General features: G+C 45.5%; 1 protein-coding gene across 50 annotated transcripts in view; it reads left to right on the top strand.

Moving 5' to 3' along the window:
- Dennd1a (DENN domain containing 1A) overlaps positions 1-24,445 on the top strand; it is a 488,046-nt gene that overhangs the window by 433,324 nt on the left and 30,277 nt on the right. For 48 of the 50 annotated variants that reach the window (NM_001434229.1, NM_001191747.1, XM_087652793.1 and 45 more), the window contains 3 exons: positions 381-452; positions 1,928-1,984; positions 9,385-9,516. In NM_001434229.1, the coding sequence (NP_001421158.1) occupies positions 381-452; positions 1,928-1,984; positions 9,385-9,516 (261 nt within the window). Of the gene's footprint in view, positions 1-380; positions 453-1,832; positions 1,985-9,384; positions 9,517-24,445 lie in introns of all 50 variants that reach the window. The other 2 variants (XR_015683115.1, XR_015683114.1) reach the window with 1 other exon arrangement.

Genomic DNA, 24,445 nt, shown 5'->3' with positions numbered 1-24,445 from the left:
TAGAAGTGTTTTAAAGAGCTTCTGATGATCAAAAGGAAACTCATGCCTCAGATAGCCTAGACAGGGGCAGGTACTGAGCAAAACATTGAGTCTACTGTCTCCCCTTGACTAGTTATCACATGCCTCTTCCCCAGTCCCCACACACGTGTGTGCCTGTGTATGCACGGGGGAGGAGGAAGGAATGGGGGAGAGAGAGACAGAGAGACAGAGTCAGAGTCTGCCATAGCCCTAACTAACCCCAGTAACCACCTGGGCCTGCTTCTCTTCTCATATCACATGCTCTGGAAATGTTGTCTGGCTTACTTAAAGAGAAACCCTTTTTGTTGGTGCTGGCCCACTCTCCCTCCAGCCCACATTGCTGATTGACATTTTTATTACAGAAAGGAAGTGGAGCGATTCTGAATACTGTAAAAACAAAAGCTAACCCAGCCATGAAGACTGTCTACAAGTTTGTAAGTACTGGTCAAAATCTGGAAGCCATGGGTGGGTTCCTTCATGAAACCAGACTCTTTTTGTTTGGTTTGTTTGGGGTTTTGTTGGGGAGGGGAGGTGGAGGAGGAGGAGGAAGTGGTGATGATGGTGGTGGTGGAGGAGCAGGAGAAAGAGGAGGAGGAGGAGGTGGTTGTGGTGGTGGAGGAGGAGGAGGTGGTAGTGGTTGTGGTGGTAGTGGTGGTGGTGGAGGAGGAGGAGGTGGTGGTGGTTTGGTTGGGGGTTTTTGTTGTTTGGCTTGATGTTTTGTTTTGTTGTTGTTGTTTGTAACACAAGGTCTCACTATGTAGCCTTGGCTTTCCTGGAACTCACTATGTAGACCAGGCTAGCCTCAAACTCACAGAGATTCCTCTGCCACTTCCTCCCAAGTGCAGGGATTAAAGATCTATACCACGATGCCTCATAGAAACTGACTCTCAAGCGTATCAATGCTTGGGTTGCAGAAGTGACTTCAGGGTGGCCATGTCATTTCTTAGCAGTCTCAGTGTTCTGAGAATTGCTTGGGATTGCTACTTTGTAACCAGGACTGTGTGCATGGTGTGGAGATGACCCCTCATTTTTAACTTCCCCATGGCAGGTTATATGTATGGTTACATACAGGTAGTGTAGAGGCCTTGGGAAGCCTGCCGTTTTATAACCATGGGCACAGTGGAGAGACCACCCTCAGTTCTGTCCCAAATTCTTCATCCTCTCTCTTACCATTGTCCTATAGGAAGGGTGTTATAAGACCCTGCCACAGGAGACACACGGGTTCCTGGCTCCATCTCTCCCAAGCCTCAAGCATTTATTCTTGTGCTTTTTTCTACTTGCTTGTTTTGACCCCAAGCCACATACATGGGGTGGTTTTACTTTATTTTCATTTTTAATTGTGCTCTAGTTTCTATACTGGATGGGCGGCTACCAGCAGAGATGCACAGGTCAAAACTGACACAAAGTAGAAGCCAGGGTGTCTTATAAAATGAAATTTAGGAAACAGTACTATAAAAACCTAGCAACTGCTTTGTTTCAACCCTTCAATCTGGAAAGGAGATGGACCCTAAGGCCTGGCCCGGCCCGGCCCAGCCCAGCCCTGGTGAAGTATAGTCGGGCTCTGAGTCTCGTGACAGGTAAAGCTGCTGTTCTTTTACTGGTAGCTGTCACCAGGCTGCTGAGGTAAATAATTATAGCCAGCAGAAGAAAGGCCTGGGAAGGAAAAGGAGAAAAAAGTCTCTGCCATCAAAATGCAGAAAATCAAATCTCTGCAGCTCTTTTTAGGACTATTTTTAACCTTTTACCTTTGTATTTGTTTTCACAGCCATTATATTTTTCAACTTGATGATCCCATTTTTTCTTCGTTTTTCTAGTAATCAGAGAAGGTGATTCATGGTGGACTGAAATCAAGCATAGACCCGGCTGGAAACAGAAAGGGAATCTTAACTTAAATTAATTTTTCATGCAGGCAAAAGATCATGCAAAAATGGGAATAAAAGAGGTGAAAAACCGCTTGAAGCAAAAGGTACTTGAAGTTCTTATTCAAAATGTATAAGCACCGTGTATGAAATGCGTGGCCACAAAAAAGTAGGATGTGATCAATAGAAGGCTGTTTGATACAGTGTTGTTAGCACACTTCAAAATGCATTACCAGCTGTCCGGGAGTTTCACACTGTTATAAATATTCACAGACAAAAAAATTGTCTTCAAATAACATTAAGACTCTTTGTGGGCTTAAACCCACAAAGGCGAGTGAGTTCAGAGTTACCACTGTCTCCCAGCCTGCCCCACCAGGCCTGGGGGTTGCAGGTGTCCAGCAGCCCTGGCTCTCTCAAACATAACCGCCACCACCCTGGTATCACTCCATCCTGCTGCCACCCTCTGCCCCCGGTCTGGTCTTAACTTAAGCCCAAAAGCATACCCAGAGAAAGGCCCACCCTTTTTCTTGCAGATACACACAAAGAGTGAGCAGGAAGGGAATACCATGGGTCTCCCCCAACACTGCACAGAGCAAGAGTAGCCTAGCCTATGCCTAGGGTACATGCACACAGAGACTGATTGTCTCTATGGTCCATCAGAAAAATTGTGTGTAGTTGCTGTGGCTAAAATTTCCCCAACCTGAGTCCCTGGGGAGTACAGCAATGTAACCAGAGTGGGGCAGGGGTGTGTATGTAATAGTATTGCAGCATGTCCTCCAATCTGTGAGACTGCCACTCCTTGTTCAAAATGAGCCAGAGTAGAAGCTGTCACCCCAAATCCATAGAGCAAAGCTGTGAGTGAAGAGACTGGTTCACAGGTGAGGTAATTCGCTCAAGGCCACAGTGCGTGAGCCTAGCAAAGACAGGATTAGATTTCAGATCTGTTGACCTCCACTGTCAGAATACTTCCACTCTGTACTGCCCACTGCTTCCCCCAAACAGTGTTTTCTTTTGCAAAAGATATCTGGGGTCATTTTCCCCACACCCCTAAATGTACCACTATCTAGGCAATTTGTGTCGGTTCTGTTTTTAATTGAAAGCAGTTTCAACTTTATGAAGTCGAAAAAATCCTCATTAACTTGAAATGGGTCGAAGGAATTGATTCCTTTCTTTTAATTGGAAAATGATTTGCTCTTACTAAGCATTTAAATTCCTAGCTTTGGCTGACAATGAATTCTTAACAGCTGAGGTTCTCATCCTGTGATACAAACCTTGTAACACAATCCACACAGACTGCATGGCAGTCTGTTCACCCTGGCAGACAATGGCAGGTGGGACTCTTTACATAGATATTATCTGAGTCACTAATCATACCTTTTCATCCCGTCCCAGTCACATGGAGATGAAGTACATGTGTCCAGGAGGGGCTCCCCCACCAGTGTCTAGAGTGTAGAGTACGGTTGTTTTGTATATCGCCTGAAATAAGCAGTGGTGGGGTCCCTCCTCAGGCGCCAGACAAAAGGGTCTCCTTGCTCATGCTGACCATGAAGACAGAGACTGCCCTTCAAAGAGTTCCTCCCCACCACACAGTCTCTCTGCAGCAGTTAGCAAAGCTCAGCTTTTTTTCCCTGTGTTTACCCAAAGGCTCATTTACACAGTCTAGATCGTGTTCCCTCCACACACTCCACCTTTCCTTCCTTCATAGACTTTAAAGCCATTTCCGCCCTCCCCTGCTCCCTCACCAGCCCACACCAGGCTTTTCAAGAATAGCTTCAGGAGATATTGTTCTACAGAGAGTCAGTGCACCTCAGGTGACACAAACGGTGGAGGCATTTTATAGAAATGTGGCTTGTCACCACTGGACTGTTGACAGATCTATTAGTGCACCCTTTTCAATTTTCACTTTTCCCCCCTTGGCTCTTACAGGTTTCCACAGACTTGATATTTCGCAGTTGTTCTTGGAAGAGCTGTTTTGTAATTGAAACCCCAGCATTGTTCAGTACACACAGGCCCCTGGTCTCTGGTGCTCTCCAGCTCTCTTTCTTGAGCTAATTTAGGATTTAGCTTCTACCGACCTATCTCACTGTAGTGGAAAATATTTCCTGGGCTTTTTTTCTCCCCCTTCCATCCTCCCCCTTCATGCAACGTGGAACCTGTCTCTATGGCTCCCCGATACACCTAACACAAACATCGCAAGTTTGGTTTCTGCTATGAAATTGAGGCAGTTGCCAGCAAAGACCCAATTTTCCAATGCACTGGGTTGCCACCTGGCCTCCTCTAACTCTGCATAGCAATGGTGACCTTGCACACATAATCAAGAACCTAGTCTTGCCCTCTTTGCTCTTGCCTTGGGTTTGAATTGCAAATAGAGAATGTGGGGCCGACCTATGAAGAGGTCACCACTAAGGTGTTTGGAGGGTCCATCTCTAATGTGACTGAACAGGGCCCCTTTTCTATCCCTTGTTCATCTGTGCAATAGATGTTTCAAAGCCTCTGAAACAGCTTTCAGGGTATCTGTGACCATTGGCAAGTGATTGTTCATAGATCCTATAGTGTGGCTTTGTTCCATGCCTGCTCTGCTTCATCCCTGGAACAAAAAAGAAAGATGGAGAACATATTTCTCTGGATAAATGGAACAAAGGGGCCAAGTTCTGTTGTAGCCTAGCTTCCTTTGAAATTCAACTTGCTCAGAGTTAGGAAGAAGACAAAATGACAGGGATTCCAGCCATGGCTTCCGAAGAGACAGTGGCACTTCTCTGGGAGTATGTCCTCACCAGGCTTGACCTGCAGAAGAGTTTCACCAAATTGCACTCTGCTTCCCTGGTTCAGGCTGTCTGGAGAATGCACTTTAAATCCAGTAGCTGCACATTCTTCCTCTTCACCTGTAGGGGGCACTAAAAATTTGCTGCCCTATGATGGCCTCTTGAGTTGTAGTTCTATTTTCTTCCTCCTGTGTGACCCTTCAGTAAGGATTGGCCCATCCCTCCCTAAAACCCCTTGTTTTTGCTTTTAAAAAATGATATTTAGGGGTTGGGGATTTAGCTCAGTGGTAGAGCGCTTGCCTAGGAAGCGCAAGGCCCTGGGTTCGGTCCCCAGCTCCAAAAAAAAAAAAGAACCAAAAAAAAAAAAATGATATTTAGGGCAAATTGTCCATGCCCTCCCCACCCCCATTTGCCAACAAATTGTAAGATTATTGTGTGTGTATTTATGTTCCTTAAGGAATCCCTGAATTTTTTTCTTTAGTATCAAAATGCTCTAACCAAATGGGCCCATTTCATAGCCATTTGGAGAGTTTCTAAATCACCGTTCTTTAAACAAGTTGAGCTTGATTAGTGTGTGTGATTGAAAGGAGCAAATTCACAGTTGGCTTGACTTTCTAGCCAAACACTTGCAATCGTAATGAAGGGCGTGAGCAAGCGTGTGGGGGGCAGGGAAGGCAGGTAGACTCACAGAACAGACATTTTCACACTGTATCACACAGCTGTCAGCTCCCTGTCTTTAGACACATTAAAATATGCTTCAGCCTCAATCACCAAGACTCCAATTTTGGCTACAAGTTTGGTATCAATATTCATACTTTAATTTACATTTGCTGTTATGGGAAGTAGGCTGGGAAAAGACAGGTACAGCACAAATCCTGTCCTTGCTGACCTCAGCCTACTCAGCAAAAAGTGGAATGTTCTTAGAATGCTAGCCCTACTCCCAACTCCAGTTGTGAGTGCCTCTTGTGGCCTTGCTTCTTACAGCAGGAAGCCTGTCCCCAGCTCCTAAGATCATTTGAGTTGACTTCTTGAGTTGTAGGTCTTTCTTCCTCCTGTGTGACCCTTCAGGAAGGATTGGCCCACCCCTCCCTGCAGCCCCTTGTTTTGCTTTTTAAAAACAGCATTTAGAAGGTCAAGGGCTTGGGGTCTTTTTTGTTTGTTTGTTTTTTCCTGTTTGCCAACAAATCACATGTATATTAGGAAATTCAGCAAAAGAAAAATATCTGTTTTCATCTGCATTTTCATATGGTATGCCCTGAACATGTCTCAGCCTTCTAAAAATGTTTCTTCCATGTGTCCTTGTTTTAAAAAGCTCATAAATTTTATTAGATTGGCATATGTAGACACATACTACACATAGGCGTGCATGCACATACACACACACACACACACACACACACACACACACACACACACCTTAACCAATTCTGTTGGACACCTGAATTACTTCTAGGTTTCTTCATTTGAAAACATTTCTAGAAATGTAATTAGTGAGCCATAGGACATTTGCATCTTGCAGCATTTTATATAAACTTCTTCTAGTTTGCCTTCCTCCAAGGAAGGTGTCAGAGTACCCATATCCCTCTCCCTTAGCTGATAAATCAGTCAGTTCTTGGGCCACCGTTTCTTTAATCAAGGAATGCAGAGTTGCTCCCTTAGTTCCTACTCATGCAATATGTCTGCAGGTAGACAGAAAAAAAGATCACTGTTCTCATTGTTCTCTTGACTGGAACTCCTCCCCCTCCGCTGCTTGTGGTATCCTCAAGGAAGCAGTCGTCCTTCCCCAGATGAAGGAAATAGTGAAGAAGCCAAACACTCAATGGGGGAGCCATAAAAAAAGTACAGAAATTTTGGGGTGTCTGAATATTCTAACTAAACAAGATGTGGCTTTTAGACACCTAGTCACATTTGCCTTCCAAATGTCTGGTTCAGCTTAATGGAGATTTATGAGAAAGCTGTGCTAGACTTGAGAAAATGTGGATCCCAAGGAACATATAGCCTGGAGAGCTTTACAATAGATGGCCAAGGTATGGCAGCCTGTGACAGTTTAGCAAGAAGGGCTGCGAAGGAAGGAGAGGAAGCCATTACTAATGGCCCAGCATAGCGTGTACCCACCCTCTCAGGCCAAGATACCTTCACTTGGGCTTTAGTTAGGAGTTGATATGATTTAGATGTCACTGCTCCTTATCTTAGGTTCTTCTACTTTGTAGCTCTGTGGTCTCAAATAGGTTACCCTATCTGAATCCTGTTGTCTCATCTATAAGGAAGTATAATCCTATTCATCTCATGATCATCCTGAGCACTGAGTATGAGAATGGAAATCTAGAATCTGGAAAAATAGCCACCAGGAGTAGGAGCCCCCGACACACCCCTCTGTTTGCACTATACTGGGCTCTATCAAGGCCTCCTCACAGCTCATCTCATTTAAACCATTCTCAGTGGGCCTTGGCCAAACAACTGGGAATCTCCCTGTTGTAAAAACAAAGAAACCGTTGCAGAGGGTGGATGAGTCTAGAAGACCAGGCAGCTAGTTGGTAGAACAGATAAGGCTAAAAGACTGCACTTTTTACTTAAAGCTTAAGCTAAGGCACTTTTCCCCAAAACGATCATGTTTTCTTTTTAAAATAATTATTTAGTAGTTTCCTAGTTAATATATTTTCCTGCCGCGCACACATGGTAGAAGGATATTTTCCTGGACCAAAATTGAATTTATTAAGGTTTGGCCTCATTCACCCTGTGTTAATCCTCTAGATGCACCCACACACACCCGAAGTGCCCCTTTTGCCCTTTAGTTGCTCTCTGACACGGAAGGAGCCCCTCCTCTACTTTGTTCCATTTGACCCAGGCACCTTAGGGCAGCCCCTTTCCAAACAATCCATTTCTAATTGGCTGTCAGCAGCCCCTTTCATCACTTGAGCCTTAGCTTAGCTTAGACTGGCCAATCCAAAGTGGGCCACATGCCCAAGCCCTGTTTGTAAGGCTAAAAGGTCATCACCTTCCTGTATCATTGACCGAGCAGAGACTTCTAGGTTGGCTTGTACAGCAGCTGATTCCTTAGGAAAGGAAGCCAGGAAGTAGGCAGCTGGGTATGTAACATTGTACACTCACTCACACACATGCACACACATACAGATGTACACATATGCGTGGATAAAGCTCTCTTTTCATTCCAGTAGTTTATTGGGTAGCTAACGATACTCTAGACACTTATGTTACATTATCTATCTCCTTTTCATCCCCAGCTCCATGTCCCCACTTACTTATAGGGAAACTGAGGCTCAGCGGTCTTACCTATGTCTCCTCCTTAGTACATAATTACTTCCTAAGTAACCACTTTCTTTTTCTGTCTCATGATTCTCTCAGTTGAGAAAGGGTAGCCAATGATCAGAAGCGTCTTCCTTGACCGAAATGTATAATTGTTTTTATAATGGGAAAAGTTGGATGTTATATTATTTATATTGTTTAATTCAGAGCATGGGTTATTTTTGTGATTAAAAAAATGATTACTTGGGGGTTGGAGATTTAGCTCAGTGGTAGAGCGCTTGCGCGCAAGGCCCTGGGTTCGGTCCCCAGCTCCGAAAAAAAAGAAAAAAGAAAAAAAAATGATTACTTAAATGTTATTTATTTGTACCTTTATTCTCTGACTAGTCCTAAGCACTTGCTTGACCTCAATAAAACATATAATGCTTATTGCAAAAGGGGAACATGTCCATGTTTTCACTAGTCTACACCAATGCTCAGCTGACAAGCACAGCCAAAGAAGCCATGGACTACCCCTTACACATGGGAGTTTTCTTAGTTTCATTCACCAGACACACACATGAAATGTAAATGTTTAGGTTTTAACAGATTTTCTTCATCCTGTAGATACTCTGCAGGTCAGGGAAACCCTTAGGCCCTTTCAGAAACACAAGGAAGAGAAGAAAGGGCCAGGAAAGTGATCTGTAGTGCCACCGTAAGCAGACAGAAAAAAAGCCACACTCACAAATAATCAAAGTAATGCAAATTAAAACAACAATGAGGTCTAATTTTCCACCTATTAAATTAGCAATACATTTTTAAAATGATAAGGCTAACAAGTACCGTGAAACTGATAACACACCCATTGCAGATAGTTGGTGTAAATTGGGAAGCAATTTGGTAGAATGAATAAAAAGCCTTAGAAAGTGTTTGTTTGACCTCATGCTTTCATTCTTAGGAATTTCTACAAAGGCAATACTACAAAAGGGAAGAAAAATGTGACATGTATTGTTAGCATTTAGAAAGAAAAAAACACACCCACCAGTGATGGGATGAGTTATTAAATCATTAGATGTCTGCAAAATGAAAATATTATGCATCCATTAAAATTATTATTATAATGACTGTGTGGCACCATGGTGATGCTTATATTGGAGAAAAACAGGATATAAAATTATGCATGAGCTGTGATTACAAGTAATTTTTAAATGTCTGCATATAGACAAAGTGAATGTGTGAAAATGAAAATAGCCATAGAAGAATACAGAATGAAATAGGTTTTTCACTGAAAATTATGTTTATAATTTCACGTGGATAGTTTTGGCTTCTTTGGTACATCAGTGTCAGAAGGCCAAATTAGCTTCTGTTCCTCCGCCTCTCCCAGGGGGGCGGACTTAGAACAGCCTGGGGGTAGTTCTTAGCAGACCTCTTGGCTTATGGGAATGAAGCAAGAGGGCAAAGGACCAGGACCCCAGTGCAAGCCTAGACCTTCCTTCTTCCCACAGGACATCACCGAGAATGGCTGTGCATCCTCTGCAGAAGATCCACTGCCAAAGACCATACCATCCCCACTGGCAGAGGCCAAGGACCCCAAACTTCGAGAAGACCGGAGACCAATCACAGTCCACTTTGGGCAGGTATGTGTTCTGCCCATTCACAGGGCTGTTTGGTTTTCATGGTTTTGTTTGTGTCAGAGCTGGAGTGTGAGCAGGTCACAGGTTTGCACCAAGCTCTCCAGCAAAGCAACTCCATGCTCTTCACACCATCAAGTGTTTGACATAAACATTTTTTGAAGATAAATTTTCAAAAGTGTGGGTGGAAACAACTTGGCATTGGACATTACTAGCTCCACTGTTAGAAGGAGTCATTAAATGTACCTGCTGTCTTCCCCCTCCACTCCTAGGTACTGCCTTTAACGTGTCTGTTAGCTAAGCATCTCATTAGAACACTTCGGCGTCCCAGGCCCTTCTTTGCACCTTCAAATAAAAGGCAACAAGCAAAAGCTTTATAAAAAAAGTCAATTAGGAGTTCTTTATTAATGTACTCCCTGAAAATCAATATTGGGGGTTGTGTTTCTCTGAGTAAACACCCTTGCTGTGGTTCTAGAAATACAACTCTTTACCCAACTGCTTGCAAGGACCTGAGTGCTTAAAAAATTGTCTGTTCATTTGGTTTTATTTCTTTCCTCTTAACTAATACATTGTACTCTTTAGAGAAATTGAAATTTTCATCCATTTCCTACCTGTGGCTATATTTTTCAATTAAAAGGATTATGTAGCCTTCCCTACTTCTCTTCAATTGACTGTTCTAATTTATTAAATATAAATGTGTGTGTGTGTGTGTGGTGTGTGCAGTTTGGTGCTTTTGGTTTGATTTGGTATCTGAAACATGGCTCCGTAGGTATGGTTGTAACAAGAGTCCGCAAGGTTTCCTGTTGTAGTCGTCATTGTTTTTCTGGTCCTAGGGCTCTAACCAAGGACCACAAGCTACATTGTATTACTGAACTTAAGTCATCTGATTCTTTAGCCATTCTCTAGATGAAGTATGATAAAGCTAGTCTGTATGAGGTGTATTTTTAGATTTTACTCTATGATTATTTTTATTTTATTGTTACCTATTTATTTACTTATTTATTCACTTTACATCCCAATCGCAGCCCCCCCTTTTCCCAGTCCACCCCTCACATGACTCCTCCCCCATCCCGCCCTCCCCTTCATTTCTGAGAATGGAGCGGTCCCCCCCACCCCCCGCACCAACACACCTGGGCACCTCAAGTCACTGCAGGACTAGATACATCCTGTCCCACTGAGGCCAGACAAGACAGCCCAGTTAGGGGAGCAGGATCCACAGGCAGGCACCCAAGTCAGGGATAACTAGGTGTTGGAAGACCAGCATGAAGACCAAGCTACATGTCTACTACATATGTGCAGGGACCTGTCTGTATAACTTGTATTTACTGTTAGTAGGATTGCTATTTCACCTCAAAAGGAGCCTAGAATCCTTCATGCAAAATATTTCTTATGTTAAGAGACATTCATCAGGAGCCATTATATATCAAGTATTGAACTATTTAAAATTAAAGAGAACCAGGCCCTTGAGATGGCTCAGCAGGTAAAGATGCCCATGACCAAACCCGACAATGTGAGTTCAGTCCCCAGCTACTGTGTGATAGAAGGAGAAAACCAACTCTCCCAGTTTGTCCTCTGACTTCCACATTTGGGCGTGGACAGACACACACACACACACACACACACACACACACACACACTCCACATACATAAGCTAACACACATGCAAGAGAAATAAAAGTGTAAAAGGAAAAATAATTAGCAAAACAGCCATTGTAGGCTCTCATTGCAAAGCATGAACTGGCACATGAAACCACTATCTTCTAATCAGTCTTTTCGGATAATTATGTCCGTACCTCATCAATTTGGGAAATCTGCCCCTCTTCTAATTTTATACTTAAAGGGATGTCATAGGACCCAGGACATCCCGTAAAGCAGAAGCACTGACTAACTAGCAGTTCTCTTCAAAGCACACCAGTGTCTGCACCCTGAGGACCTGTCTCCTTAGGGGCTTAGGCCCCATCGGAACAATCCACACCCCAGTTCCTGGCCATGTTTGCTGAAAGCACAGCCCTGTTGTCACCAGCATGGCATTCCAGAGTCAGCTTCCTGCTTTCCTTTGTCCTCATTCCTGAACATTCAAACCTGCCCATGAAAGGATCCCTCACTGGAGTTGGGAGCCCATTACAGAGAAAGAGGAGGTGGTGGGGGTTGGGGGGATTCATGGTGTTAAACATTCCATTTTTCAAAACACACAAAAAAGGAGGCCCTATGTGAAATAGAGAGACCTTCTTTCCATTTCAGCAAGAAATAGAGAAATGCTTTAATGTCATTCCCAGCTAAATGCAGAATAAGAGTGTGTGTGCTCACACGGGTGGGGGATAAACAATTAAAAAGCCACCCCAAACTCTGTTGAAATAAGAGCTGTCTGTGCCTTCACAGGTCTGCAAACTGGAGAGGATGAAAGTGGCTCACCCACCCCCCATTTGTCACTTCCCTCACGTGGCTGCCAGCATTATGCAAGTGTACAGGAAGGCAGGAATTTTTTTTTAATGCATGCATACGGATTAAGGTCAAGCCCCTAGTATCAGCCATGCAGCGGGCTCTCCCTTCCAGCTGCAGCCACAGAGCCTACCCACAGCCGCAAGATGCCTTAATTGAGACGTGCTGTCAAAGTGACAAACACATTTGCATACAGTCTACACTCTATTTATTTTCTCTGGAAAGGTCTACAGTCTGCTGTTGGTTGAACATTCTTAATCAGTTTGCTGTAAGTGAACCACCAGCTAGCTCACTTGAGCTGGGCCCCTTCTTATTAGGTGACAGATTAGCAGGGAGGAGGGGGATGGAGAAACCACAGACACCCTTTTTTTTAATTCTTTCCAGCTTTGCCCCTTGGTGGGTTGTCCTTCAGTCCTTCCCTAGGACCTTCTCTGATGGGCCATTGATGGCAGGGGTACAGTCCTTCTGGCCAGTCTGAGATTTAAGAGTTCTAACAGTTAAAAATTATGTGCTACATCCTTCTGTGTTTTCCTTACTTGCACATTGCTCTCTAAACTGTTTGAACCTGGTTTGCGTCCAGACTGTAGCTTCCTCTTATGGTATCTCTAACGTCACAGATTTAGCATACCAGTCCAGTTTTTTTTTTCTAATCTATAATAAAGTCTAAATGTTCACTTATGATTCATCAGTGCTACTCATATAACCCTAGTATGTAAATCCTCTCCTTGCAGGTGGAGGAACAGGCCTCACAATATCCTATATGAAGGCAGGGACTATTGACCTTATTTTATGGGTCAAGAGATGAAAGACCTGAAGGGACCTGCTCAGACCCACATTGTCAGTATGGCCACTCAAACCCCAGTCAGATCGTACCTAACCATCTCGACATTCTCACTCTGGGCTTACATTCCTATGGATTTTTTCAAGCCCACTTGCTTAACTAAAGTTGGGTTTAGTAATACATGTCTATAATCTTAGGCCTTAGGAAACTAAGACAGGAACAACATAAGTTTGAAGCCAGTCTGGGATACACATGACATTGTGTCTCAAAAGTAAGAAATAAGATGAAACAAAATAAAACAAACAAAAAGTTCACTTCTCTGGACTGTAAAAACCAGGGCTGTTGTAATCGCGACATTAACCCTTCTACATTACAACCCTGGTGCTGGTGCCTAGACAAGACAGCCCAGTGGACACATCCTACAGGGTGACAGAAAAAGGCCTTCTGCAGAGTCCTCAGCAGTATGGGAGTAGCTGACAAGAGGGGATCTCAATGCCAAGAGAAACCACTGCCAGGGAAAAAAGATAGTTTCTTACCCGCTGCTCTCCTCAAGGCTGGGACTGGGCCTCTATTTGTATATATACTGTTCCATCTACATACCGTAAGATAAGTAAGCACCCAGTCTCCACCCGTGTAGGACATAATGATGGAGAGATAGGCCTACAAATGAACAGAGAGTGAGAGAGAGAGAGAGAGGGAGAGAGAGAGAGAGAGAGAAGGAGGAGGAGGAGGAGGAAGAGGAGGAGGAGGAGGAGGAAGAGGAGGAGAGGAGAGGAGAGGAGAGGAGAGGAGAGGAGAGGAGAGGAGAGGAGAGGAGAGGAGAGGAGAGGAGAGAACTTGCAGAAATCAGTTCTTTACACCGTGTGAATCCTGTAGTCAGAATGGACAGCAAGCACCTCTACCCACTGAACCATCTTGCCAGCCCCTAAAATGCATACCTTTTAAATAAAGGCTAAAGCTAGGCTGAATGTTACACCCCTGTAATCCTAGCACTTGATGGGGGATGGAGGCAGGAAGATCAGAGTTCAAATCCAACCTGGGCTACATAGGATGCTGACTCAAAAGAAATGAGTAAAAGGAGAATACTACATAAGTCCTAAGGCCAAATGGTTGCTAAGTCATTGCTTCAGAATTTAAAGGACTAAGTTAATCCTCACAGGATCAGTAAACAGTGGTACAGCTGTTCTAAAACACCTACTTAGAGGGATCTATGGAAGGGAGGATAGGGCATGTCCGACTATGGAAGGGAGGATAGGGCATGTCCGACTATGGAAGGGAGGATAGGGCATGTCCGACTATGGAAGGGAGGATAGGGCATGTCCGATTCCTTCCCAGACCCCCAGAGAAGCTCTTCTCTCCAGGTAGAAGTAAAAGAAAGAGAAAAGAGGCTAGAGAGTCAAATCCCATGTTTCACTCTTCTGAGATGGGGACTGGGACTTCCTTCCTGTCCCTGGCTTTAGAAGGGGTAAGGAAGCAGGGACCTCCCCAGCAGTGGGAGCACCCACAGGAACAACATGATGTTTTGACCCTTCTCCCCTGGCAGAAGTCAGCAGAGGTGGCAGCACTTTCTATAGAAGTTGTTCTCTGCATCTAGTCAAATGGCCAGGCTACCAAGTACTTTGAATATCTGTGCTTATTGAAATGTGTCATAAGCTGGTAAGGAAACAGCTTGGCTGTGCTGGCATGGTTCACTCATGTCTACTCTTGAACCAGCACAACTCCTCTGCTCCTCTTGGTTGAGTGCAACCCTCCCTCCCTGCTAGAGAACTGGACGAATGCTGAAGTCCAGGGATGCTTGCTGCTAGCCCTGAGTGCAGGCTGCCAAGGCTCACTGAGAAAGAAATGGGAGGACCAGTTCTCAGACCTTCCAGACTTGCTTCATTTCCCACAATTCACTGATCTGCAAAATGAGTAATTGCTTGTTTTCCAATGTACAGATTCCAAAACACACATCTTGAAATGTACCTCTACTCCTTCTGTTTGAACAAGGGAATATGAACTTTAATGTAAAGTTTCAAAAGCTGTTTAGAGGCTAGATTGTTGTCTCAATGGTTTAAAGCACTGGCTGCTCCTCCAAAGGACTTGAGCTTAATTCCCAGCTCCCACATAGAGGCTCACAACCATCTGTGCCTCCAGTTTCAAAGGATCTAACATCCATTTCTGGCCTCCATGGGCACCAGTCATACACATGGGGCATAGACATGCGTACAAGTGAAATACCCATTCGTATAAAATAATTTAAAAGTTTGTTTTGTTTTGTTGAAGCAAAGTCCTGCTATCCTAGAGCTTGGCTTGCTGTATAGACCAGACTGGTGCCTTGAACTTGCCATGATCTTCCTCCCTCCAACTGGGATTAAGGCATACACCACCATGCATGTTTAAACCAGTATCCTAATCAAATAACATGGTAGCTCTCTGGTGAGCTGTGACAGGTTTGAACACCATCCTAAGACCAGCTCTGGAAATACAACCAAAAGCATGAGCCTGTCCTTTACTGCCAGTCTTAGCTACACCGAAATGCTACCAAGACAACAAATGTCCTCAAAACCCTTGGCTCTGAGTATCCTGAGAAGTTCTGTAGAAGTGCCATTCCTCACTCACACCTCCAGAGGTGTCCTGCATTCTCATGACACCTCAAACACAGACCACCACCACCCCAAACTGGAGCATACAGTCCCTGCCAGACTCCTTCCATATCCTCAGCTCCCACCTCAGAACCTCACCCACACCAACCCTGAACACTTCAGTCCTCCCCTCTCCATTACTTCTCTAACAGCCTGGATAGCAAGCCAAATGACCATCACATGCACTGTGCCTCCTGACTGACACTCCCACTGCAGTACCCCATGGCCTTTGAAGACTGCCATCTCACCACCATGTTCCTAGTCTCCCTTAATGATTCCATCTTCCCCTTGACCTAACCCAGGAGGTCCTTTACCTCTGTGTCCAAACTCAGAGCGTGTCCCCTTGTAAGCCTCCTGGCTCCTGTAGGAACCTCTAGGTCCTTCTCTGTACCCTACCCCAGGACTCTGCACACACCAATCTCTCACAGAGTCTTGTGATCATTTCTTTAGTACCAATCTTCCCCCATGATTACATAAACCTCTTAGAGGTTCACAGTCTTCAACAGGACCTGGCATGAAGCTAGCAGTCTGTAAACACACATTGGTTTTATTATTACCATAGATGATTAAATTGGACTGTAACTAATTAACTATTGTTTGACTTCTCCATATGTGTACCTCAAGTTATTTGGTTTCATCTCAGTTGCTATTCTGTTCATTTGGGGAGAAAATTGGATAATCTATTAGTGCTCAAACACTACTTGCAAATTCCCTTTCCATAAATAAGGATCCATTTACAAGTTGAGGCAGCTTTGAGTGTTAAGAACTTGGATCCTGTCACATTGTACTGTGTTGTGTCTTTATGAGGTCCTACGGTCAACCATACATGCCCCATGGGAAAGTGAAGGACAAGTCAGAGGAGTAAGACACTCTTCTATACCCCAAAGTTACCTGGACCTATTCAAGAGGGGGAGGGAAGAGCTGTCAGAAGAAGAGGCCCTTGTCTCTGAGTTACATAGAATATAAATTGCAGACATCAGGCCTGCAATCCCAGAACTTCAGAGGCTGAGACAGAAAGATTGCCATAAGTATGAAGCCAGTCTAGGTCACATGGGGAAGACTCTGTCTGAAAAATCACATATTAGGGGGCTGGAGAGTAGCTTGGTTGCAAAGTGCCATGCAAACATGATTGGGATTTGATCTCTGATACACATGTAAAAAGTTAGTGAGGCATGTATGTATCACTACCCCAAGGGCTCGGTGGACCTATTCAGGCAGATTCTATGAACTTACTGGCCAGCCAGTCTAGCCAACACTTCAAACTCCAGGCTCACTGAGAGACTTTGTCTCAAAACACAAGGTGGGGAGTAGTTGAGGAAGACATCAGCCATTGACATCTGGCTTCACATATGCACAGGCAAGTAGGTGTCCACACCTCCACACATGCATCCACATGCACTCTACATGTACTTGCCAATGAGTCTGACAGTCATAATAATAAGAGAGCTCAGATGATGGAAACTCAGAGGCTGAGGTAGAAAGTCAGTAGATTTCTGTTGCAACATGCAGCACTTAAGAAGTGCTCCTCTTATTTTGGGGAGCTAGCAATACTAGAGAACTCAGCAATGTGGGCAGAGCTCCTGATGTAGTGTGGAAGCAGCCTTCAGAACCCTGCCTCAGAATAGCACCTGTCAAACTGCACCAGCTCCACTCACACTCAGCCCAGGTGAAGGATGGATGCGGAAAGTCAAGGTGACAGAACATCTCTGCTGCCACCAGCTCCTCTTGGGACCTAAGGGCACCTATCTTACATACTTGGCATTTGGCCATTCTTAAGAGCAGCTGAGGGAGAGGGTAATACTGAGTTTCTCACTTCCTGCCAGGTGCTGTGCTAAAACCTGAGGTCTCTGTTCTAGCAGATGCCACAGTTGCTGCTGCCATTGCAGTGGACCAAGCCATGTGACCCACCAGGCCATCTTGTTAGGGATGGGTCTCAAGGCTTATCCCCCTCCTTCTGAGAACAGGATAGGCAAGAAGATAATAAGGACTTCTTCCAGAGTGTGTGGCTCAGAAGTCAGAGTTCATTTCAGGCCATGTTCTGACCTGAAGTTTGGATCTTCCCCAGCTCTGCTGAGAACATGGTGATTCCTTGATGGATGCATACTGTTAATCTGATGCAGAAGCTGAGCCAGTGGCCCAGGATCTCAGGATATGGAACCACAATAAGGCTTTGTTTCTGGTTACCTTCCAGACCTTAGGCCCTCCTTAACATTTCTGTGTCTCAGTTGGTGCCAAGACAAGTATACTGGTATTCTGCACCTGGTGGAGATACCATAAGCCAAAGCTACCATTAATCTCAAAAGCATGCTGGGTAATGTCCTGGTGTGTGTGAAGGTGGTGAATACAGGAGAAGTGTGTGGGCACGTGTAGGAGTTGACTGGTATTGGCTAGGTCAGGTACCACTCCAGCTCTGAAGACCAAGGAAGGGCTTATATTAGAAATTTATATTGTTTGGGGTATGTGGGCTCTCAAGACATATTTCCAAATTCAGTTTCCAAAAAGAAATTATTTGTTTGTATGGGCCATGATTATGGTCTAATTCTGGTACCAAATCAAGTAAGCCAGGCCTTTCTCCCACTTTTTCAAGTGTCACTCTTAACACTCTCCTATGCAGTGATCACATGACTTACCACTGCAGAACACATCCTTCTAACTAGAAGATGAAGATGAAAAGAAGTAACTTCCACACAAGATATGGCCGTGACTGACTGAGCCCATCTCCCAGCCAGTCACCATGGCTAAAGGTCTCCTGCACACAGGGGACACATCCCATGAATGCACACACCTCAGAGATAAAGGAGTAATTCCTGCAAAGGAGCTGGAAGGTGGTTTTCAAAGAGAGGAGGACTCAATCAAACAGTGTGCAGGAGATCCAACAGGAAAGTGTCCTTGCCTCTTATCCTGTTCCAGAGAAAAGTTCTTATCCAGAGCTGAGGGGAACCTATGATTACAAGAGCATGCAGAGTCAAGGGCACACATCAAGCAGAACGCCAGATTTAAAAAAAAAGTACCAGGCCGTGGTGGTGAATGCCTTTAATCCCATCACTCAGGAGGCAGAGGCAGGTGGATCTCTGAGTTCAAGGCCATCTTACAGAGTTAGTTCCAGGATAGCCAGGTCTACACAGAGAAAGCCTGTCTCAGAGAGAGAGAGAGAGAGAGAGAGAGAGAGAGAGAGAGAGAGAGAGAGAGAGAGAGAGAGAGAGAGGAGGAGAGGAGGGGAGGGGTGGGGAGGAGAGGAGAGGAGAAGAGAAGAGAAGAGAAGAGAAGAGAAGAGAAGAGAAGAGAAGAGAAGAGAAGAGAAGAAGAAAAGAAAAACCGTGGGGTAGAACAGAGGGAAGAGAACAAGCATGCAGGCATGTCAGTGTGTATCAGCCAGGGAGATTAGAACTGAGGATCCCAGGTAAAAGGAGTGAAGGAGTGAATCATAGCCGGGACTGTGCCACTCTATAAAAATAGGCATTGCAGTCACTGGACTTCTTATTTCACAGAACCCCTAGTCCTGTAGCTCCCCGATTCAAAGTCAGCAAGCTAAGAGGCATCCCCAAGGCCTTGTTCTGCCATTTGAATTTAAACCCCAATTGTTTTGGTCTCAGTCTTGTTTTCCTTCCCATCCCATAGGGACCTATCACTTCCTCAGTGTCAACTTGAGCACGTCACTACAGCTAGCTGCATTGCTCAGTAGCTAGACTACAATCTTTAACCTAACACCAGTGGGAGCAGCTTCTTCCAGCCATGTCCTAGTTACATGGGGAAGACTCCAAGCCAGAGAAATTACACTTCCTAGTCCTAAACTACCCTGGTTAGCCAGCACTCGCTTTGTCCAGTGCTTAATTAGAGAATGCTTACCTTTTAAGTGGTTGTATTAGCCCAAGGTATAACCTCAAGAAAGATCCGACTAAAACTACCAAGGAATAGAATCTGAGTGGCCTGACCAGTTGAAATTCTTGTTCTAAGCAGGAAGAAAGTCTGAATGGGCTTTGTGCCTGGGAACTGTATCCTGTCCTCCTTTCCAAGGTGCTGACTTCTAGCATCACCTGGTGGAGAGCCCCAGGGCTGATGTGCCGGCAGTTTCTAGCACCACTTTTATTATGGCATCTCCTAATGTCACTAGTCTAATTTTCTTTTCTTTTTTGGCTTTTCAAGACAGGGTTTTATACAGCTCTGGTTGTTCTGGAACTCCCTATGTAGACCAGGCTGACCTCAAACTCAGAGGTCTGCTGCCTCTACTCCCCAGGTACTAGGATTAAAGGTGTACACCACCACTGCCTGGCTCTCAGTGTCCTTGGCTTGGCAGAAAGTTCTGCTCAGTGGCCATTATGCATGCCAGGAGCTACCTATCACATATCTTGCATCCAGTAGTGATCTGGACACTGCCTATGCAGGGGAATTATTAACCTACAGATGCCCTTGAGAAGGGAGTCACAGGGACCAACCAAGAGATACAGCATAAGAAGGGATCAGATGCACTGAGGAGGTTCTCATAATAGTGTGGACCTGCTGTGCTGGGACGGACTGCTCTCCAAGCCTCATGTTACTTAATCTTTCAAGAGCTGTACACAGTGGATGCAAGTGTTTTTCCTAGAGAGGTCAAGCAACCTGATCAAGGCAAGAGTTCAAGCTAGGCATACCCATCCAGTGCCAAAGCCTGGGCTCTCCTCACCTTCCACCTAGCCCTCTTCATCAACTCTGCCTGCTTCCCTGGGTATTTGGTTGACTAGATCAAGGTCAATTTGATGCATTTCTCTTTTTCCTGTCTAAGACTCATGCATTCTGCCTGTACTTTGAACTTTACGTTGTCCCAACACCAGTTGCTTTAACACAGGCATTTTCTGAATGCCCACCAAGTGTCTAGCAATGTGCACAGCAGAGACATGGGTGTTCTCATTTCCTTTTCCCCACCTGGCAGAGCTGGGGAGTAGCAGCAGTTTTCTCTATCGAAAGCCTTCTGCCATCACTACCATCTTATGAGCGACAATCTGAGGACTTGGTCTTTCTGCCAACACAACAGTAATCCTTTCAGGATTTACCCCTTCACTCATCTGACATGTTTGAGGCATGGCAGGTGCAAAGGCCCCTGGGTCACAGAAAATTAGATGTTGTCTGCCTTCATGGCTCAGTGGTTGGGAGAAGCAGTCCACAAATGCTACAAAGAGGAAATGAAATGAAATGGGCACAAGTCTGGGAGTAGAGAACAGAGCAGCCATCTAGAGGAGGGAGCATTCCAACTGGATCTAGAGAAGCTCTCCATAATACTCATCATGTATTGGATAGAGCCAGAGTGGGAGTGAGCATTCCAGACAAGAGAATGAACTCCAGGGAAATAGGGGCCAACATGGTCACCAGAGGCCAGCAGGTAAGATCTGGGCAGTAGCCAAGCTTTGGGGGAGCTTAAATTATACCCCAAGCATGACTTCAAGCCAGGAACAGGTTGTGTTCAAGGGACTGACAACTGGGACCTGAATTACTGGGACAGAATAGGTAAGTTAGAAAGACAACTAAAGACATCCCTAATATTGCAGGTGAGCTTGGGGAGCTCAACCAAGGGTGCTGATTTCATGAGTGGAGACTCCCAGGCAGAGCAGAGCAGTCAGCAGTCAGCTAAGTGCCCTCCACAGGGCAGTTTGGAGTTTGAGGCAGAGCAACACAAAGCTAGAACTGGTTTATATGTGTCCTCGACATACTCAGCTGAGGTTTGCAGCATAGCCTGTGAGAGAGGGACTGCACTCACGGCACAGGCCAGCTGAGAGCTCCAGTGCTTCCTTCAATGAAATGGGTGCAGCCCTCCTGTCTTTACAGCCCAGTTTCTTCTCCCACCCATGTGTCTTTTTACTCCTCATGGCTTCCTCCTTCTATCCCAGGCTCTTGTGATCTCCCTCCCCAGATGGTCAGCTCTTCACTATCCCACGATGTTCTGGGATAACCAACTTATAGACATGGCTTTAAAAATATAAGCCTGTGTCTTGCTGGGTAGAGAACATGGGTCGTTTCAAGCCAGCCACTGGCCATTTTTGCAAACCCATAGGAACCACACAGGGAAGCTTGTTAGGCCTTTTACACCAGGGATCCCATAAGTAAATAGTGCTGTATCTTAGTGCATATGGGCTGGAGTATGGATATAGAAGCACTGTATAAATAATGCATATTTACAAAATAAGTACATCAATATATTATTACCACACAGCCATAAACAAATCACCTAGGCGAACTGGCTTCCATCCATCAGCATGCATCAGCGTTAGAAATGACCACCAGAAGGGAGAGAGAGTCCTCCTGCCTGGTAACCTTGAGACCTCTGGTTTGAGGCAACTGGTGAGATTGCAGGTGGGTACCCTGACACACAGCCTTTCTGCCAAGGTGTGACACCTACTGTGGCTGTGTGTTCCTGCAGATGTCTTGAGGTCTGCTACCGAGCAGAAGGCTGATTAGCACCAAGTTGCAGGAAGTAATGGGTTGCACCTCCAGGAAGATGGCTGGCTGGGCCAAAAGAATTTTCTAATTATGCAGATTCACTTTGGCTTGCTAGTGAGTAGACTTCCTAAGTGACTCTTCTGGGAACCCTATAACTTTCAGCCCCCCACCATGAAAGTAGGGCTGCATTTTCACAGAGCCTGTGTCCATCTCTTCAACCCCTCTCTGAGCCCTGAATCCCACTGGGCATCTGGCTCCAACATCTGGAGCTCAGGAGAAGTAGCTGACAGAATGGCTGGAGTGGGCACCCCTCCCCTTGGTTGTAATGGCACAATGCTGGATTTCAGTATTTTAAATGAAAAATATATGCAGTTAGCTGTGCGCTGACAGTGTCCTTGAGGATTTGACAGTGAGATTTTCCAGCAGTTGGTCTTCGTTAGGATCCTGGCAGTGTTTAATAAGGCAGTGGAACTGCTGGCACCTTGGGCTCCTGTTTGTTCTCCGAGGGCTCGGGGCTGCTGCGGTAAGCACACCGACCAGAGCTGATCATTACAAGGGCGTACGCCACCATGAATAAAAATGTCACACGTTTTCCCATCTCACAGCGGTACAAAATGTCAGTCCTGTCAAACACACATTGCAGGGAGCTGTGTGCAGTCCGTACAAATTGGAAAGCTGCATATTCCCCCAGCCTTCTGATATTCTTCATTTGAAGCTGAAGAAAAACAGTTGTTAACCTATTAGCTGGGATTTTAAACTCTGCTGAGGCTCTGGATGGTAGACTCTGACACAGATAGGAAGGTATTCCAGGGTCCAGGAATTTGAAACCAAGTTCTCCATCCAGTGGTTCCTAGACACGGAAAAAAATAAAATAAAATAAAATAAAATAAAATAAATCCACTCCCCTGTCTAGCAAACCCAACTGTCTTTCTTTAACTGACACACTGGGGAAATTTAGGGATATTTCATATCTAAGCTTTCTAATGCTTCCATACGAGCATTCCACTAAAAGAAAAAGAAGAAAAGAAAGAGAGAGAGAGAGAGAGAGAGAGAGAGAGAGAGAGAGAGAGAGAGAGAGAAAGGCTCTTGCTTTGGGAAATAGCCCTAGAGCTCAGCCTGGTAAGTTAAAATACCTCTAGGTTAAGGTTTTTCCTAGCTTGATGGTGATGGCACACTCCTTTAATCCCAACACTCAGGAGGCAGAGGCAGCTGGATCTCTGTGAGTTTGAGGCCAGCCTGATCTACAGAGTTCTACCTTTCTATCTCAGAAAGAGGTGGGGAGGGGTTCCTGATGAAAAGCAAGCTAGGAATGTGACTGGTGCTAAGGACAAAGTAGCCCAAGTGATGAGGATAATCTGTTGGTGCAAGTGCTTGGTAAAGGCCTGAAAGGACCTGATGCTAGGTACCCACTCATGGGTGAGCATTGTACTGTTGTTACCATAGGCGGGCCTGTACCAGAAACCAGAAGTCTCTGTGTGAACCCCCAACTTTCCTCACCACCACCAAAGACTGCCCCTCTTAGGGAAGACAGGAAGCAAGATGCTCCCCGCTCTTAGGAGTGGGGAGAATGGAGAACCCTCGGGGAGAGCAGCCCTGAGGGGCAAGATTCTATCAGGTGGGTGAGTGAGAAGTGTAACCAGTGTGTTGAGAAGGACATAGGCACAAGTGAGGTAGAGCAGCTGCTCTGAGGGATGGCCAAGAGGGCCACTTGTGATAGGCTGAGGCGAGGCCATGGGGGACAAGGCCTGGGTCTTGACAGCTTGCTGAGCATAGGAATTTGACCAGTTCTCTTGGGCTGGGAAGTGAGAGGTCATGGAGTTTTCTTATCTGTACCACTGCAAAATTAGGTGGAAGCTTTTATTTTTATTTCCTACTGCTGTACTGTTTGGAGTGGACACCATTCCAGAGATGATAAATGAGTCTTGCTTTTGCTGAGCTGGCCCTGGCCCTTAATGTACTGAGCAAACTCTCCAAGCAGAGCACAGGCCTAGAGAAATGCAGGCTGCTTTTCAGACAGACCTTCCCGTGGGGTCGAGCAGACTTCACAGATTAGAGAGCTCCAGGATGTCAGGGAACAGCATCATGGGGATTGGGGGAGCAGTGCCCTGAGCTCACAGAGCATATATCACTATCTGCCTGCCACTGCTCTATGTGTGTTGTGTATCAGGGAAAGTGTGTGCACTTGTGGGCATACCTGGGCTTAAATTATGTCTGTGCCACCTGTTACCTGTGAGGCTTGGTCTAGATGAGTCACTGAGCCTCACTGTTTCTGCCTTTTAAAGCAATGTTGCCTTCTCTGTAGCATTCTTGAAACCAGTTATCTGCTGAGCTCCTAGCATAGACCTGGTACACAACCTGGGCCAAGAGCCAGCAGCCCCTCTTGGTATCAAAGAACATCTGAAGGTCTTTCCTCTCACCTCTCCACCAGTGGGACTCCTGGACAATGTCACCCAGACACCCTCGATGGCATCCCAGATGGCCATCAAGTAGAGGGAGCAGAAAGGCACCTGCCTCCTGCTTCTGTTTGGGTGAAGAATAGTACAGTCAGCAGAGCCCCCTGCCCCTGCCCAGCCACCAGCCGCATCTGGTACCCGACCTCCAACAGCCAATGGGATGCCACCTATTCAGGCCCTGCACCTGCACCAACTAAAAACAAAAGGCTCCCCTCCCCCTGGCCCATGTC

The sequence above is a fragment of the Rattus norvegicus genome, chromosome 3, assembly GCF_021556685.1.
Source record: "Rattus norvegicus strain SHRSP/BbbUtx chromosome 3, alternate assembly SHRSP_T2T, whole genome shotgun sequence".
Classification (NCBI taxonomy): Eukaryota; Metazoa; Chordata; class Mammalia; order Rodentia; family Muridae; genus Rattus; species Rattus norvegicus.
Note: the sequence above shows the minus strand (reverse complement) of the source record. Positions and strands in the feature narration are given on the sequence as shown.